The sequence below is a fragment of the Eurosta solidaginis genome, chromosome 5 (genome assembly GCF_040869045.1).
Source record: "Eurosta solidaginis isolate ZX-2024a chromosome 5, ASM4086904v1, whole genome shotgun sequence".
Taxonomy (NCBI): Eukaryota; Metazoa; Arthropoda; class Insecta; order Diptera; family Tephritidae; genus Eurosta; species Eurosta solidaginis.
In genome coordinates this window covers 205,244,750-205,262,779 of record NC_090323.1, presented here as the reverse complement: position 1 = coordinate 205,262,779, position 18,030 = coordinate 205,244,750, and the positions used below count along the sequence as shown (strand labels likewise).

Sequence of the window (18,030 nt, the reverse complement as noted above, 5' to 3'; positions counted from 1 at the left end):
TCGTTTTCATTCTAGAGATTTGGATACATTTTTCATTGAAATGAAAAAATTCCAAAGTTACTTGAACTCCAGATACACTGGTGAATAAAAAACTCATAGGCATTTGTATAAGATTCGAATGGAAGATCAATTAGCCGATGTATTTCCTAGCACAGAAATAGCTCTTCGGATCACAAATTGTTCTGCCGAACGATCCTTCTCGCAATTAAAAAGAATCAAAGCTGCTGAGAAGAGCTACAACGCTACAAGAGCGACTCGAGTTGTTAGGTATACTTTGCATTGGGTCAGATTTATTGAACAAGATCGATATTGATGATATAATTGATGAATTTGCCGAAAACAAATGTAGAAAACGACTTGTTTAAAATGTATATAGTAATTTTATTGATATTATTACATTGTGACGATAAAATTTTTATGAAAGATATAAGTTTGTATTTTTTAATCGAAAAAAGAAGGGAACGGCCGTGCAAAAATGGGGCCCACAAATTGATGGTTGCCTAGGTTCCCGTTGAGGGTTAATCCGGCCGTGTTTATGAAGAAATTTGCCGAAACTTGAAGCTATAATGGGCCGAGTGAATAACATAATTAGTATTTAATTCAATTCTTATTTCTGAGAACTAAAGAAAAAAGGTTTTGTTTGTTTTTTATTCACAAAACAAAATTTTGTATAAATAGCGCCCAGAAAATTTAACTTGCTTCATTTTAAACTCAATAATTGACGGAAAGGCCAAACTAAAATGTATTTATTCAATTCTTTCGCAATCGCGTTTGTCGTCTTTAGCTTTATTTTGACCAATACGAATTGCCAATATCGCTTTGTGGGTGGCAGGGATGCGAATATGGAGGATAACAAACATGTGGTATTGTAATCGAAAATTGCTGCCATGTGAATAAACAAGTTTTTAGTATATTCGTGCATTTTATTATTTGCCGGCGTAATAACATTTTAATATTTATTCCACAATCTGCTGTACTAATCCGCCACTTTACATATATGCATGACACGCTACAACTTTAGAAGGAGAAATTTAAAGGGTACATCGATTTCAAAGATGTCAAATTCAAGGGAAGAATCGTCCAGTGAGGATGAAAATGAACGTACAATGATCGCCAATGAAGCTAAACTCGCAGAACTTCAACAGCAAATACGTAAGTTACAACTTTCTTTAGAAGCCTCCGAAAAAGAGAGGTTATGTCTCAAAAACACACTTGCATCGACAACCGCCGCCAGCCATGCAGATGAAGCAAAACTAGAGTTACTTGCCAACTCTGATGCTACACTTGCCTCATCGATGAATGCATGTATATCTACCGCCGCTAACTTTGCTATACCCCACATAGCACATACAAGTTTTTTTAATGCATGTACATCTACCGCCGCCAATTTTGCCATACCTCACATACCACATACAAGTTTTTTTAGCACTCCTTACTGTACTAACTCGAATCCTATTACTTACGTCGACACATTTTCACCCCGCAATCATCAAACAATGCCTATCTGTGGTATGAATACGAATCCACAGCCAGATAGCAGCATGGAAACCATTGCAACTCAAGTAGGTCATACCATTGGAAACTATTCCACTCCCCTTTTACCAAACACAAAATCGATCTATGTCAATTCTACTGGTGCTAATCATGTACCGATTTCGTCGCCAATACGAAACAATGCCCAAACGTGTATTCAACCATATAGCCAGCCTTTCATGCGAAAAATTCAAGATTTGCCACAGTTTTCTGGTTTGCCTGAGGAGTGGCCTATGTTTGCTGTAGCTTATAAAGAGACAACGCATTTATATTCATATACAAACGTGGAAAATTTATTACGGCTACAAAAAGCACTGAAAGGAGATGCCCGCAACAAAGTTGAATCATTATTAATACATCCATCAAGCGTGGATGCAGTCATGTCATCGTTGGAGTTCCATTTTGGACGACCAGAAGTACTCATACGCAGTCAGCTCGCTAAAGCAAGGTTATTTCCACCCATCACCGCTGGAAGAATCAACGAAATCGCCAACTTCAGTTCCATGGTAACCAATTTAGTTGCATTTTTGGAAAATGCTGGAGCTGTTCCGCACCTTACAAACCCAAGTCTACTCGATGAATTGGTGGGCAAGTTGCCATTATATAAGCGCGAAGAATGGGCGCGTCACAAATTTACAATAAATACACCGTACCCTACAATTCGCGACTTTAGTTTATGGTTACAGCAAGTTTCTTTGTATATTGTAATGGCCACTGAAGTAAACAAATTATCTGACAGCCCAGAACAGCTGACAAGAAAATTGAATAAGTCAGCAAATACCGTACTTGCAATATCCGAAGAAAATTTTAAGTGCCTGTTTTGCAAAGACAACCATAAGCTACATCAATGCCAAGAGTTTAAAGATGTTGATTGTGAAAAACGATGGGAAATTGTAAAAGCAAACAAGCTTTGTTTTGGCTGCCTGTATCCGGGCCATAGTATGTATAACTGTTCGCGTCGTCGTGTGTGTAACATTTCGTCTTGTCAGAAGTATCACAACAAATTACTGCACAATCAGACAAATCAAAATGCCACTAATGGCAGCTCTGCGATAACCGAAACGCCTATAGCTACTGTCAGCTCCTGTCAATCTTTTCGAGAATCGTCAATGAGTTCGAAAAGCGGATATGGAAACATACAAAATAAAACTTTATTAAAATTCCTTCCAGTTAAATTACATGGTCCAAAGGGTTGTATAGAAGTAATAGCCTTTATTGATGAAGGTGCTAAAGTTACGTTGTTGGAAGAAGAAGTAGCAAATGAAATTGGGGTTACAGGTAAAAAAGAATTACTACGCCTGAAATGGTTCGACAACAAGTCGACTAATGAAATTTCTAGACTTGTAAATTTAGAAATTGCCAGTACTTACAGAGATAATGTAAAGTTTCTTATGAAAGGTGTGCGTACTGTTAGGAAGTTGTTGTTGCCCCCGCAGACTTTGGAAGCGAATATATTTAAGAAGCAGAATGCGCAGTTAAACGAAATACCAATACAGAGTTATACTAATGCGACCCCGAAAATTTTGATAGGAGTTCCGCATACTAATTTGATACGCCCTTTACAAGTCGTAAATTTTAATGAAGGTTTCACTGTTCACGAGACGAAGTTAGGTTGGGTTTTGTTTGGGTCTGATGAGAATTGTTCTGATTCAGCAACCATTTGTCACGTACATGTAGATACTGCTATGGATGAGCTTCAAAAACAAGTCGCCGATTATCTTGCTTTGGAGAAGTTTGAGACTGATTTGCCCCTCATAAAGTCAGCTGACGATATTAGAGCTGAAAACATTTTAAGTAATACAACCAGATTTGTCAATGATAGGTATGAGACAGGCTTATTGTGGAAAAAAGATGCGGTTACTTTCCCAGATAGTTATAATGCTGCGCTAAAACGACTTCAAACGGTAGAGCGTAAAATGCTCTTGGATAAAGAATACGGAAACTGGCACAAAAAGAAAATAGAAGAATACGTAGAGAAAGGTTATGCAAGGAAAATTAAAAGTTATGAAGCGAATTTGTCAGACGAGCGCGTATGGTACTTGCCGCATTTCGCAGTATACAATTTAAATAAAGGCAATAAGCCAAGGCTTGTTTTCGATGCTGCCAGTACCGTTGACAATATTTCTTTGAATTCGACGCTTATGAAGGGTCCTGAGGAGTTTCAGCCGAAATCTTTACAGACGATTTTATTCAAATTTCGTGAAGGGAAGGTAGCCATTTGTGGGGACATAAAGGAGATGTTTCACCGTATTAATATACGCGATGAAGACGTAAATTCACAGCGGTTTCTCTGGCGTGATGGAGATATATCAAGGGAGCCTGATATATACGTCATGAAGGCCATGATTTTCGGCTCCATCTGTTCACCGTGTTCTGCTCAATTTGTGAAAAACTTAAATGCATCAAAGTTCGGAAACGCGTTTCCAAGAGCTGTTGAATCGATTGTCAACCGGCACTACGTTGACGATTTTGTAGATAGCTTTTCCGATGTTGAGGAAGCCATAATCGTGACAAAGAAAGTTATAGAAATTCATGGACGAGGAGGGTTTGAGCTCAGAGGATTCGTTTCCAATTCTACTGAGCTTCTAATGGCTATAACAACAGCGCCAACAAGTGAGTGCACCACAAAAAATATGTGTAAACCTGAATTATCTAGCGAGAAGGTATTGGGTATGCATTGGGAAGCTAAGGGCGATGTTTTTTTCTTCAATTTGACTTTCGCTAGAGTACCGAAGGCCGTTCTGGAAGGCAGTCGACGACCTACAAAGGCAGAGTTGCTGAGTTTTAGTATGTCAATTTTTGACCCAATCGGGCTAGTTGCTAACTTGACTTTGGTTCCAAAGATCTTATTGCAGAGGCTGTGGCACATCAATATAGGCTGGCATGATGCAATTCCTGATGACGTTTACGATAAATGGTACGAGTGGTACAAATCCTTAAGAAACCTTAGGTCATTTAATACCCCTAGATGTTACAGTCAGTATCTTAAAGATCCTTCTGCCAATGTCCAGTTACACATATTTGTGGACGCTAGCGAGTTAGCATATGCCGCTGTTGCTTACTTTCGTATATTGCATACTGACGAGACCACCGTTGCTTTTGTTTTAGCAAAATCTCGCTGTAGCCCTTTAAAACCCATGTCCATACCACGACTGGAACTTCAAGCTGCTGTTTTGGGGACGAGGTTAAGCCGGATAATAATTGAAGGTCACACAGTAAAACCAAAATCAGTGACCTACTGGTCAGACTCGAAAACTGTGATTCAGTGGATTCGGTCAGATGCTCGTCAATACAAGCAATTTGTTAGTAACCGAATTTCGGAGATCCTCCATACATCTGGTATTACTCAATGGAGATGGGTCCCCGGGTCCCTAAATCCTGCTGATGAAGCAACGAGGCCGCAGTCGTGTAATACGTTCTCAGTACACTCCAGATGGTTGAATGGATCCGCATTCTTAAAGGAAACCGAAGAGCAACGGCCATCATTTCCAGATATTTCTAACAACAACAACGATGCAGAAAAGAAGGCAAAGCAGCTATATTCAATCAGTATGGAAGTCAATGTTATACCCTTTACAAAATTTTCAAATTTTTATAAATTTTTAAAAGTTATGACCTGAGTACGATACGCCATGGTAAAATTCCTTGCGCTAATGAAAAGAAATACGAAGCTTTGCAAGGTACAACTGAAAATATCTGGGAATGAAATCTACGAAACAGAGGTATTTTTGGTTCGGCTGATTCAGAAAACAATGTTCAGCGACGAGATAAAATCATTGCAGGAGGGGCTCCAACTTTCAAAGCAAAGTCCGTTGTTTAAGTTAACTCCCGTACTAGACGACAAGGGATTAGTAAGGCTTGGAGGTCGTATTGACAATGCCCAGTGTTTACCATTATCTACACGGAGACCAGTATTGTTGCCGAAGGAACATCCAATGTCGCGACTTATTGTTCGCCACTTTCACGAAATTTTTTACCATCATAATACAGGCGCCATTATATGTGCGATTCGGGCCAAATACTGGATACCGAACGTCGGAACTCTTTTAAAATCCGTAAAAAAGGAATGCCAGTTTTGCACGAATTCAGCAGCTATACCGAGACCTCCGCTAATGGGTCAATTGCCAGCTGATCGACTTGAACCTTACGTAAGGCCATTCACGTACACCGGTCTTGACTACTTCGGACCAGTCATGGTCTCAATTGGTCGACGTCGTGAGAAGAGGTGGGTAGCATTATTTACTTGCCTAACAATAAGAGCTATACACTTAGAGATTGCCAAGGACTTGTCGACCGATGCTGTAATTTTGTGTCTACGAAACTTTGTTAATCGCAGGGGTGTTCCAGTTCGCATACGCAGTGACAGAGGAACGAATTTTGTTGGAGCCAGCAAAATTGAGTGGTTGCATGTCGCAGAAGGTATAGGGGATGAGTGTGCTCGACGTGGTATTGAGTGGGTTTTTAATACACCTGGAGATCCATCGGCTGGCGGTATTTGGGAGCGCATGGTAAGGAGTGTTAAACGCGTGTTAGCATTTTCGCTGAAAGAAGTAGGTCCACAAATTGAAACTTTGCAAAGCTTACTCATCGAAGCTGAGAATTTGATTAACTCTCGCCCGCTTACGCATTTGTCAATCGATAGTAGTGATTCCGATCCACTGACACCCAACCATTACCTTTTGGGCTGTCATAGCTACATCCAGACTCCTTCAAGTTCGACTACAATTTGTTTAAGGAAGCAATGGCGAATATTACAACAACTGAAGCAGACGTTTTGGCGCAGGTGGATTCACGAATATCTGCCTAATCTCACTCGACGCACTAAGTGGTACCAGAGGGTCGATCCCATAAAGGTTGGTGATGTGGTTATCATTTGTGATAGTGACGGTAATCTAGGCGAATGGAGGCGTGGAATGGTGCGGGAAGTATACCCAGCTGCAGACGGTCAAGTAAGGTCAGCACTTATAAAAACTTCAAATGGCATCTTGAAGAGACCAGCGTCAAAGTTGGCAGTACTAGACGTGCGTAGTGAACCTCAGATAGCGTGCCCTGCTTCGGCTCACGGGGGGCGGGATGTCGTGGACTAGCAGCCTTAGCTTAAGAATTTAATACTTTCATATCTGTTTTACTGCATTCCTATGCAACTCTGTATTTTATTTCAATTTAATTTCAACGGCTTCCTTTGGCTTCACTCTTTCACGAACGAATACCGAGGAAGCACGAATAAGTAAGTGAATTAATTTCAATAATACCATTTATGTACTATAAAATATGATTTTATAGATATTAAAACTCCAAAATCAAAATTTGTAATCGAAAATTGCTGCCATGTGAATAAACAAGTTTTTAGTATATTCGTGCATTTTATTATTTGCCGGCGTAATAACAGGTATCAATAAATGATACCACGCGACATCGTTGCACTGGCGCATTAATCGGTATGCGGGAGGTGCTTTCAACTGCGCATTGCATTAAGGCGATAAGTGGTAAAATCTTTGTTGAAGCTGGTGGAACAGATTTAAGTGATGTACACCGAAAAGTTCGCGAGGCATGGCAAATACATACTCCAAAGAATTTTAATGACAAAACATTTCATATGGACATAGCTTTCATTTTACTGAGTGCTCCCTTCGACGAGAGGGATGATAACATAAAAGAAATACCATTTTGTTGTACTACATTAAACACAGACAAAGAAATGCAAGTTAGTTCATGGGGTTCGACAACAGATCTAGGCATGACACACGAAACACCATCTTCCTCTAAACTCCAATCTGCTGTCTTTAAAGTTACGCCAAAGGACGAATGTGCGCGTCTTTATAAGAGCGAAGGGATGGTTTTAGGAGAATCATTGATTTGTGCTAAAAGTCCATCAGCTTATACGTGTCAAGGAGATTCTGGTGGACCGGCCGTTAAGGATGGAAAACTTTGGGCTTTGGTATCAGCTAGGTCATTACATCATAACCCCGATTTACCGGCTTTATTTACAGATATAAGTAATGCAGACGTTCAAAATTTTATAAATTATTGGCTATGTCATTAATAAGTAATTAATAAATGTTTATAATTGCGATTTAAAAAAATGTTGGTTGTATGCAATTAAAGTGTGACGCATGGAAATGCCTTAGGTTGTGAGATCAAACTTTAATCATAGCTTTAAAGTTCCTTCGTTAATGAATAGAACATGAAAAAAGGCGGTCACCGTGGTGTGATGGTAGTGTGCTCCGTCTACGGACGGGACGGCCAATTTGTAGGGAAAATCAAGCGGAGCACGACGCAAATTGGAAGAGAAGCTCGCCCTTAGATCTCTTCGGAGGTTATCGCGCCTTACATTTATTTTATCTTTTATGATAAAAAAAAAGAAAATTACGAAATAAGTAAGGCGAACTTGACCGATCCATAACGGTACTAATCCAAGCAAACTTATGGAAATCAATGTATTTGTTCCCTGCAAAAATCGCGAGTACTCCATGCATGCTTGGACCAACCGAGTGCTCCAAAATTAACCACAATTCATACAAAAAATATGGTCCAATTAACATTGCGATGTCCTAGGACCGGACCATATACTCCAGCTCCGCATTACATCAGAGTAATCCATGGAGTACCCACAGCCCAATAAACATCGTGTAGTGATTACAATCGTTAAAAACGAGCAGGGCCTGCAAAAATCGTTGGACCATGTGGTCCACTGGAGTACTTACCATTATACTCCACTGTAATGCAGCGATGGACCAACTCATGTTTCTACACGAAAATGTTGTAAGCCGATCATTGCTCGTTTTTAACGATTGTAATCACTACACGATGTTTATTGGACTGTGGGTACTCCATGGATTACTCTGATGTAATGCGGAGCTGGAGTATATGGTCCGCTCCTAGGACATCGCAACGTTATAATTGGACCATATTTTTTGTATGAATTGTGGTTAATTTTGGAGCACTCGCTTGGTCCATAGCGAGTACTTCATACATGCATGCATGGAGTACTCGCGATTTTTGCAGGGTAATATCATAGCTACCGTCTTTGTCATAACCTTACCATAGCCAATTAATTAGTTTTTGGTTTTCCGCCATATCGATCATCTATAAATTTTTGCTTTCGCTAATTTAATACCATTTGGAGTTATTTTTTTTTTTTTTTGTTATTTATGTTTGTTGTGTTTGTGTTATTTTGTTTATTATGTTTTAGCTACACATTTCCCATCGGGAGATGATTTAGAAGAGCCACCAGACAGCAATCACACTTCGTTCACGGAACGGGTAGTGCCGGACCTGGTGACCGATACCAAAATCGAATGGGCGTTGAACACGTTTTCTAAGTTTAAATCGCGGGGCCCATATGGTATATTCCCGGCCATACTACAAGTTTCAAGTAGAGTGGTCGTGGAATGGCTTAAAATAATATTCGATGGGTGCATAAGACTGAATCATGTACCGCACTTTTGGAGAACTGCTCGTGTAGCTTTCCAACCAAAGGCGGGGAAGATCGGTCACGTGTATCCCAAAGACTATAGACCCATTAGCTTAACACCATTTCTGCTCAAAACCTTGGAGAGGCTGATAGATGTGTACATGAAGCACTACCTGGATGAAAAGTTGCTCTCCACAACCCAACATGCGTATACCAAAGTCAAGTCGGCAGACACCTCATTGCATAGGGTGGTAATAAGCATGGAGAAAGCCCTGGAATATAAGGAATATGCTCTAGGAGTCTTCTCAGACATTGCCGTGGCTTTCAACGTTTCCAAAGTGGCGATTATGGATGGTCTTATTACATTAAAGTACATCCAGCTTTAACCAGATGGATCGGCTGCATGTTCAATTGCAGGAAGATTACCTCACAATGGGGATTGTATGAGGCCACGAAATCAGAGGACAGGGACACGCCGCAGGGAGGGGTGTTATCACTTCTGCTGTGGACGCTAGACATCAACCAACCGCTTAGGCGATTCGATGAGGTACCCGTGAAACTTACGGCTTAGGCAGATGGCGTTGCAATGGTCATAAGTGGAAAGTGCCTTCCAACGATTAGCTCTTTGATGGATCGGGCGCTTCGGGATATTATTACCTGGGCATTTGATGTCGGATTGACAGCCAACGCGGCGAAAACGGATATGGTCTCGTTTACAAAGAGGTACAAGGTCCTAAATTCGACCAGGCCTATGTTAGTAGGGGTCACCCTGCAGGAGAAACCTTGCACAAAATATCTAGGAATCATCCTAGGCAGTAAGTTGTCATGGAAGCTCAACGTGGAGGAGAGGGTGAAGAAGGCCTCAACGGCACTTTATGCATATAAAAGAATGCTGGGATGTACGTGGGGTTTATCGCCATCTCTTTCGCATTTGGGTTTTACAGCGATTGTAAACCCTATTCCATACTATGGAGTTCTTGTTTGGTGGAAAGCCGCACAAAAAAAAACCTACCTCAAAAAATTAGGGGGTATGCAGTAGGCCGGGTCGATTTGTGGGGAGGCAAAAAAATTGTCCATTACTCTGTGAAAATCATATTCAAAATAAGAAACTTTGCCGAAGGAACCATACCTCTAAACCGAATTCTGGTGTCCTCCAATTTGGGTCGAACTTTTGGGTAGGGGCAAATTTTGAAAAATCCCACTTTGACCCATTTAGAGTGCTCCAATCGAGTCCAAATGTATGACCGACGCCCACTAACTTTGGAGGCCCGACCCATCGATGCCAGTGGCACACCCCCTGGAACCCCCCCGGGGGTTCACCATACAAACATTTCAAAAAATCGCCGGTTTTGCACTTTACATGAAAAAATCAGCTAAATGGCTAAATGGTTCGTTTGCCTTCTACACTTCAACGAACTTCCGTTTCGGCATTTATTTGAAGCTTTGGATAAATCAACCAGCACTGGACCAAGATCGAAAACCGGAAAACTGAGCCGTCAAATCGAAACTTGTGAAACTCTTCCGGTAAGTTATTGCTATCACTCATTTATATTAATTGTCAACCATTTTTAATTATTTTATTATTATATATTTTCAGGTGGTGGACGGCTTCCAGAAAATTGAGTTGCAAAATATGCCCCCTGCTCCAAAAAAATAGAATTTTCCACCGATTCGAAGTACTTGTACGACATGGCCCATGCAATTTCAAGCGGCGTGGTTCCGGTGGATCTGGCTAACATCAAACCAGGGAAAATTGTACATTCTCGGTGGCTCACCAAGGCCGCTAGATTATTGCGATTATATGTGACAACGGAAAATCCAGATGCAAATTTAAGAATTCTGGTTGAATTTATAATTAAATGTTATGTGCCAATGTACTTCAATATTAAGTATTACAGCTCTGTCTTGCACGGCAGTGCATTATTTTTCAAGTTCATTGGTTGGTCACGATTTCTAGAACCTCGTTTACGCAAAATTGTCAATGAAGTAATTAAAGATAATTCATATTATGCGCATTCGGAAAATATCTTGTTATCAATGTTGTTTGATGATAGCAAAGAAAAGCACGACTATACCATCAAGAAAATTCTACGCTATCGAACCGATGTTGACGAGCCAATGGAACTTAGAGTTTATATAAAACCAGATATAAACTTTAATTGCACAAGTTATACGGAAATGATCAATTTGAATTATATAAATATCGTATTTGAACCACCATTCACGCGAAGCATTCCGTACGATACATTGAAAGAATATTTAAATCAAGATGATGCACCGTTTAATGATCCAAAAATTCCATCACACATACAAGGAACGGAACGACATGTTCAATTGCTAGCTAGCGTTTCCAAACGGGTTATACCGGCAAATGTAGAGGCTGTTATTGCGACGACATTAGAGAGCCGTGCGAAATTGCCAAGACTTGAAAGAAAAAAATACTTCAAACAATATTTTTTTTTAGTTTCTTTTCTATAACTCACTTAAATTGATTTTTTTAATTTTTTTTTTTATTATTGATCATTTTTCTGCTTGGTTGAAAGAAAAACTCACGTTTGTTGCATGCATGGGATAATTTCTACATACAAGTACATTTTAGGATGCAATAGTAAAACGTGAGCGCTTATCGAGACGAATATATTGTAACGAATTTGCTTGCAAATCCTCTTATTTGCAATCCTCTGCTAAGTTCGAATCACTAAACTGTTGAATAAATAACTCCAATATTGAATAATGGAAAAATGGCCTTTATTAAAGCACTTCACAATAACACTTATACTTTGCTACCCGCTGGCTTAATAACCAAACTGATTGATAACTCAAATGAAACTCTACTATTGGCCGCCAGATCGCGTGCTTAATCAAACTCATTGATAGCTCAACTCAAACTGAATTACTTTTTACTCGCTTGCGCCACTTTTATAGTTTACGCTGCATACATCTAGGCTCTTCTATTTCCAGAACTTACCAACTATTACGAGTGTTTATAGTTCTCATATAGTTTCTACTTGTTTACAATTTTCTACTTTTCATCGTCTCTCAGATGTATGTGAGTTTGTAGTTTACAGTCTCTCGCACACACATAGGCGTATAAGTAAATGCATCTGTGTGTGACATCTCTCGGCTGCTTATATGTGTGTATACATGATTTGATTATTGACGTAAATACCGCTTACCATGGCCTTAGTGATGGTATAGCTTAGTGATGCTAATATCCGTGAAACTGCCCTCCACCTAAGTCTGATCGTCCCGATCAGACAAATCTCTCGATCTAAACGCTGCTAACATCGCCATATGTACCACTCTTCTACTCCGTGGTTTCTCAATGCTTTGTATACTGTAGATGATATCACTGATCTTCTTCACAACCTTGTACGGGTCTTCCCAACTGCACCGAAATTTGGATGGAACACCTTTCCGCCGGTGAGGGTTGTATAAAAGTACCAAATTTCCCTCCCGGAAACCTTCCGAATTATTTTCCTTGTCGTACCTGTGTTTCATCTTACTACTCATTATAATGGATCGTTCCCTCGCACTCTGTTGCTCGGCCAATGAAGAACTACTTCGCAGAGCTTGCGCTGGACGGATTTGCTTTGCATAATCAGTATCGTTCCGACGCTTCACAACAGTAGTGTGCCTTGACTTGAAACCACCCTTGCATTCTTTCTTCGGTTTAGTACGTCCGTTAGGGCTTTTCAATGCCAGTGTTTCTCTCACAGGTACCTTCGGTTTTGATTTGTTTGGCCCATTTGTTCCATCAACCTTTACCTTTGAATTTCGTGGCCTTCGTCGAGTCTTCTCCACCAGTACCCGATTACTGCTGAACTCTTTTTCCAAACTAAAGTTAAGTGGCACATCTTGGTTCTCATAACGCATCACCCTTCTCTGCATATCGATCTTGATGTCATGGTCAACCAAGAAATCCACTCCCAATATAACTTCATCAACAATCTCCGCCACAACAAATTTGTGTAGAACCATGACCTTCCCAATCAATACTTCACATATCACTTCTCCCTGAACTTGGTTATACTCGCCAGTGACCGTACGCAACTTTGCTCCAGGTAACGGTTTTACTCTCCTGTTGACCAAGTCAGATCGGATCAAGGAATGAGATGCGCCCGTATCTACAGTCAGTATTCGTTCGTTGCCATCCACAGTCCCTCTGACGGTAAGACTGCTCGATTTTCTACCAATTAGCGACACAGATATCACAGGGCATTCAATAGCTGGATCTAGCTCTCTACCTCTTACTCGCTCTTGCTCATCTCCTCCAGCTTTGCGTTTACGCCCACCCACATTGTTGGTACTATTAAGGCCAAGATCGCAATGACGTGCAATGTGACCGGACTTCCCGCATTTGAAGCATTTGATAACTTTTTCACTCCGTTTTTGCGATCCTTTCAGCGCCTCCAATATTGCGTCTACCCACTCTGGCCTTTCTACTTCCACACAGCGTGCTTTGAAAACTGGCTTACACAGAAGCGACGCTGTTTCCTGAATCAGGGCTTGTGACACCGTTTCTGCGAATGTTGGCTTTGGGTTTGCGTATGTAGCCCGCTTCGTTTCCACATCTCGTATGCCATTTATGAAGCTCTGGATTTTTACCCTTTCAGTGTATTCCACGGGTGCGTCCGCATTCGCTAAATGTGCTAGCCTTTCAATATCCGACGCAAACTCTTGCAATGTTTCACCAGGCCTCTGGAAGCGGTTCAGCAACTCCATTTGGTATATCTGTCTCATATGCTCAGTTCCGTACCGCCTCTCTAGAGCACCCATCAATGCTTCATAACAGTTCCGTTCACTCTCTGGAATGGTTTGTAAAATCTCAGCTGCAGGCCCTTTCAACACCATGAACAGTGCAGCAACTTTATCTTCCACATTCCAGTTGTTCGCTGCCGACGTCTTCTCAAATTGGAGCTTAAATACCTGGAATGGAACAGAACCATCAAACGTTGGGGATTTTACCTTCAGAGTAGACGTTGAAGTGATTGGACGGTTCAATTGTAACTCCTGAATCCGATCTTTCAAAGCATCCATCTCGGCCTCCACTTTATTTTGTCGTTCACTAACAGCCTCCAGCTGTGATGAGAATTTTGTTTCCTGTGCCTCCAGCTTTGTTGAGATACGCTCTTCTTGTGCTACGAGCTGTAATGTTATGCGTGCCTCTTGTTCTTTTAATTGTTCTGCAATTTGTGACGCCATGTGTGTTTTCTGTTCTTCCATCTTCGATGTTATTCGTGTCTCTTGGGATTCCATCTGTGATGACATATACGTTTTCTGTTCTTCTAGTTGAGATGACATATACGTTTTCTGTTCTTCTAGTTGAGATGACATGTTGGTGGATATTTGCGATGACATTTCGGACATTTGTGCCGATATTGCAGCCAATATCATGTTCAAGTCTGTGTTCGCCATTGTCTTCGGTGTTTCATTTTTCTCCTCCAATTTTGTTGTCTCATCGCCATCAAGATGAAAGACATACTCTTCCACGTCAATCCCTTCTAATTCCATTGCCTCTCGTAGCCGTGCTTGAAGTTCGATCTTATTGCCGGTTGTATTTAATCCACGGTTCTCCAACTCCTTTTTCAGTTGCTGGATCTTTAATTCACTGAACTTTGCCATGTCCAAGTTGTATCCTCTTATTTGCAATCCTCTGCTAAGTTCGAATCACTAAACTGTTGAATAAATAACTCCAAAATTGAATAATGGAAAAATGGCCTTTATTAAAGCACTTCACAATAACACTTATACTTAGAGAGCTAGATCCAGCTATTGAATGCCCTGTGATATCTGTGTCGCTAATTGGTAGAAAATCGAGCAGTCTTACCGTCAGAGGGACTGTGGATGGCAACGAACGAATACTGACTGTAGATACGGGCGCATCTCATACTTTGCTACCCGCTGGCTTAATAACCAAACTGATTGATAACTCAAATGAAACTCTACTATTGGCCGCCAGATCGTGTGCTTAATCAAACTCATTGATAGCTCACCTCAAACTGAATTACTTTTTACTCGCTTGCGCCACTTTTATAGTTTACGCTGCATACATCTAGGCTCTTCTATTTCCAGAACTTACCAACTATTTCGAGTGTTTATAGTTCTCATATAGTTTCTACTTGTTTACAATTTTCTACTTTTCATCGTCTCTCAGATGTATGTGAGTTTGTAGTTTACAGTCTCTCGCACACACATAGGCGTATAAGTAAATGCATCTGTGTGTGACATCTCTCGGCTGCTTATATGTGTGTATACATGATTTGATTATTGACGTAAATACCGCTTACCATGGCCTTAGCATCGCCTTAGTGATGGTATAGCTTAGTGATGCTAATATCCGTGACAATACACATGCAACATATAGGGCGAATGGTATATGAGCGTTGATTCAAACATATTGTCAGGTAAGTATATACACTCATTATACAAAATAATAACGATCCTCTATGGTTTCATCCTTAAGTCAAGCCAATTTTGTTTTGTATCCAAAATTAATATATCCGCTATTTTGGATTAAGTTATGGCTATGCACTGATTGTTTTGTAATCACAGTTTATCATATTGTTCTTTAGGTATTACACCTGGTCACAGGGGGGAGGGGAGGGATTGAGACTTTGTGACGTAGTCAATAATCTCTAGAAAATCATGCAATTTTTCGAATAACCTTTAAATTATCGGGCGCGGCGTTCTGCGATTCTAACTCACAGGTGGTAATAGTGACGCACACATGTTGTGGTATCAGCTGACTTAAAGATGACAGGTTTTGTACTCAATCAGCTTAAGTGAGCTTACGGGCATTTTATTTAAAGTAAAAGTGTTATTTTCTAATATTTGTTGGAGTCTTTTTATTGTAATAGTTAGCACTTGTCAAAAATGTCCATGAAAAATCATCAGAAAAACGTGCACGTGTATCGTGGAGCAAAGCGCGGAGTTGATAGACATCGAGGCTGTCGACAAGGAAAAAATAATCACGTCTGAGGAAACTCTTGATGCCAGTGGCTTGGAAAAGCAATAAAAAAGAAAAAGACTTTCTAAATTAAGTTGTTCGAATATATTTTTAAATACATTTCTTCTTCTTAATATTATTAACTTATAATTATAGTACGTGGGCGACCGAGCTTTTCTCGGCAATCTTCGAGTATGCCGCATAACTTACTTTGTTCTACATGTCATCATTAATCAAACTCTACTTTTTTTATATGCACATCATGGTTCAATTATGTACAGGTTGGCTCATCTCATCAGCTGATTTTATTTATGTCATTGCATGGTCGAAGGGATTGTCAAAAGGAGATGGCAAACTCAAAATGAAACCAACACATTGGCAACATTTTACTTACACATAAAAAAACTGCTAAGTTTTATGTTTCCATTCCATACCATTCGCACCAACACTAATACACAGATTTTGACAATTTGGACAGACATATTTTGTTGCTTTACAGATGAGCCAACCTGTATATAGTTGAACCATGTATGCACATATATTATATATTTTTACTTACCAATATTTGATTTCCTTAAAAATAGATTTCAAAACATATCAAACACTAACCGCAAAATGAACTGGAATGAAAAATTTGAAATGGGTAATTCCAGCCTATAGTATAAGGCATGATACAAAAAATGGAGGTAGTTCCATTTACGCCCCGATTCTAGTGTGGTAACAACATTCTTCACCACGGTAACGAAATCATGTGGAAACTTTTACACCCTTTTGGTATTTAACCCGCAAAAGTAGCCGGATAATTTTTTACCCACAAAAGTAGGTGGTTACTTCGAAATAACCACACAACAGTTGTTGTTTAGAAAAAGGCAAAACTGAAAAATAAAGAATTGTAAGCGCAAATAAGTAAAGATAATAGTAAAAAAGTGTTGCCTCTTGCTATACATATTTGTTTACATTATGTACTTTCACAGAATAAATTACAATATACCTATGTAGAAACTTATAATGCATAATATGCATATACACATCGTCCCGTTTATTCGTTAACCTCGTATCTACAAGTGAGACATTTTCAGTAAAGCGAACACGGTTACCCCACCATGTTTTCATTTGGGACCAAAATTCATCGAAAAAAATGATCAAATTTTTGTTTTATTTTATTAGTTCCATATAAAATTTTACTAAATATAGTGAAGACTTTCATTTAATTCAAGCTGAACAAACAAATATATGTGCATGCAACCAAAAATGGTACTATATTTTGACATAGGATAAGTTTTTGTCTTTCACCAACCAAACGTTGTGAACCTAGTGTTGGTCACAAAGATCTTGGTACTAGCATTATGTTGTTGATTGCAATGAAATAAAATGTATAGTGCAATTAGGTTTTAGTAAGAAAATGTTCAAAATTTGCGTTGTGGTGTTGCCGAACTAAATATGTGGAAAACTCAGTAAATCATAAATGAGACTAAGCAATTTTGTTAGTGCTATTTTTATAGATGCTTACTTTTTCCCTTAACATTTAAACTTCATATCAGATCCTAGATTCAGTAAGTGTGTTTTGATCCCAGGCCTCAGGCGTTCTGCTAGCACCTACGGGAATAATTTTATACAAAACATTTCTTCCGAAATCAAATCTCTTTTGCATTTGCTTCCTTCTGTCTTCGAGTTAAATATTTCTTGTGCCAAGATACTTAGTTTTCAATTACCTTGCGTGGCTTAACACCACAATAGTCCTGCAATTCATTGAACTCATTGAGCTGGGTGAGAAAGATTTAAATATCAACGTGTCAAACGATAAGTAATGCATAGAATTTCTTTGTATAAGTTTTGAAAGTGTTAGGCTCACGGCAGAGTGCTCGCTATAAGTTATGCTAGGCGAGAAGCAATTTTTATTTTCATATATTTTACATAGTGTTGTATAGCCGATCGAAATATCTAGCCGTTATTAATATTATTATAAAACACGAGTTTTTTTTGATTAGTCGGTTATTTCATCAATAATTAACGACAATGTGTTTGCCAACACTTTTCTTTTTAATGCCTGGCATAAATTATATCCTAGGTGAAATGTTATTGTTCTGGTACATTTTATGGACTGAGCAATTTTTTATGGTGAGAGTTCCATTGA

At 39.5% G+C, this 18,030-nt stretch overlaps 2 protein-coding genes and 1 pseudogene across 2 annotated transcripts; 2 read left to right on the top strand and 1 right to left on the bottom strand.

The window, feature by feature from the left end:
- The window catches only part of LOC137254369 (uncharacterized), a 66,258-nt pseudogene that overhangs the window by 6,234 nt on the left and 41,994 nt on the right, over nt 1-18,030 (bottom strand).
- On the top strand, nt 710-7,616 carry LOC137252243 (trypsin alpha-4-like). The gene is made up of 2 exons (XM_067787674.1): nt 710-863; nt 6,923-7,616. The coding sequence occupies exons 1-2, from the start codon at nt 741-743 to the stop codon at nt 7,574-7,576; spliced, it is 777 nt and encodes a 258-aa protein (XP_067643775.1). The 5' UTR covers nt 710-740; the 3' UTR covers nt 7,577-7,616.
- Nucleotides 870-7,616, top strand: LOC137252240 (uncharacterized). The gene is made up of 2 exons (XM_067787670.1): nt 870-6,760; nt 6,817-7,616. Exon 1 carries the CDS (start codon nt 1,002-1,004, stop codon nt 5,151-5,153), a length of 4,152 nt encoding a protein of 1,383 aa, XP_067643771.1. The 5' UTR covers nt 870-1,001; the 3' UTR covers nt 5,154-6,760; nt 6,817-7,616.

Bases quoted from the DNA above. Each gene is read 5' to 3' on its own strand.
- LOC137252240 (XM_067787670.1), top strand. From the start codon at position 1,002: ATGACACGCTACAACTTTAGAAGGAGAAATTTAAAGGGTACATCGATT.
- LOC137252243 (XM_067787674.1), top strand. From the start codon at position 741: ATGTATTTATTCAATTCTTTCGCAATCGCGTTTGTCGTCTTTAGCTTT. The intron at 864-6,922 runs GTATTGTAATCG...GCGTAATAACAG, and splicing joins TGGAGGATAACAAACATGTG to GTATCAATAAATGATACCAC.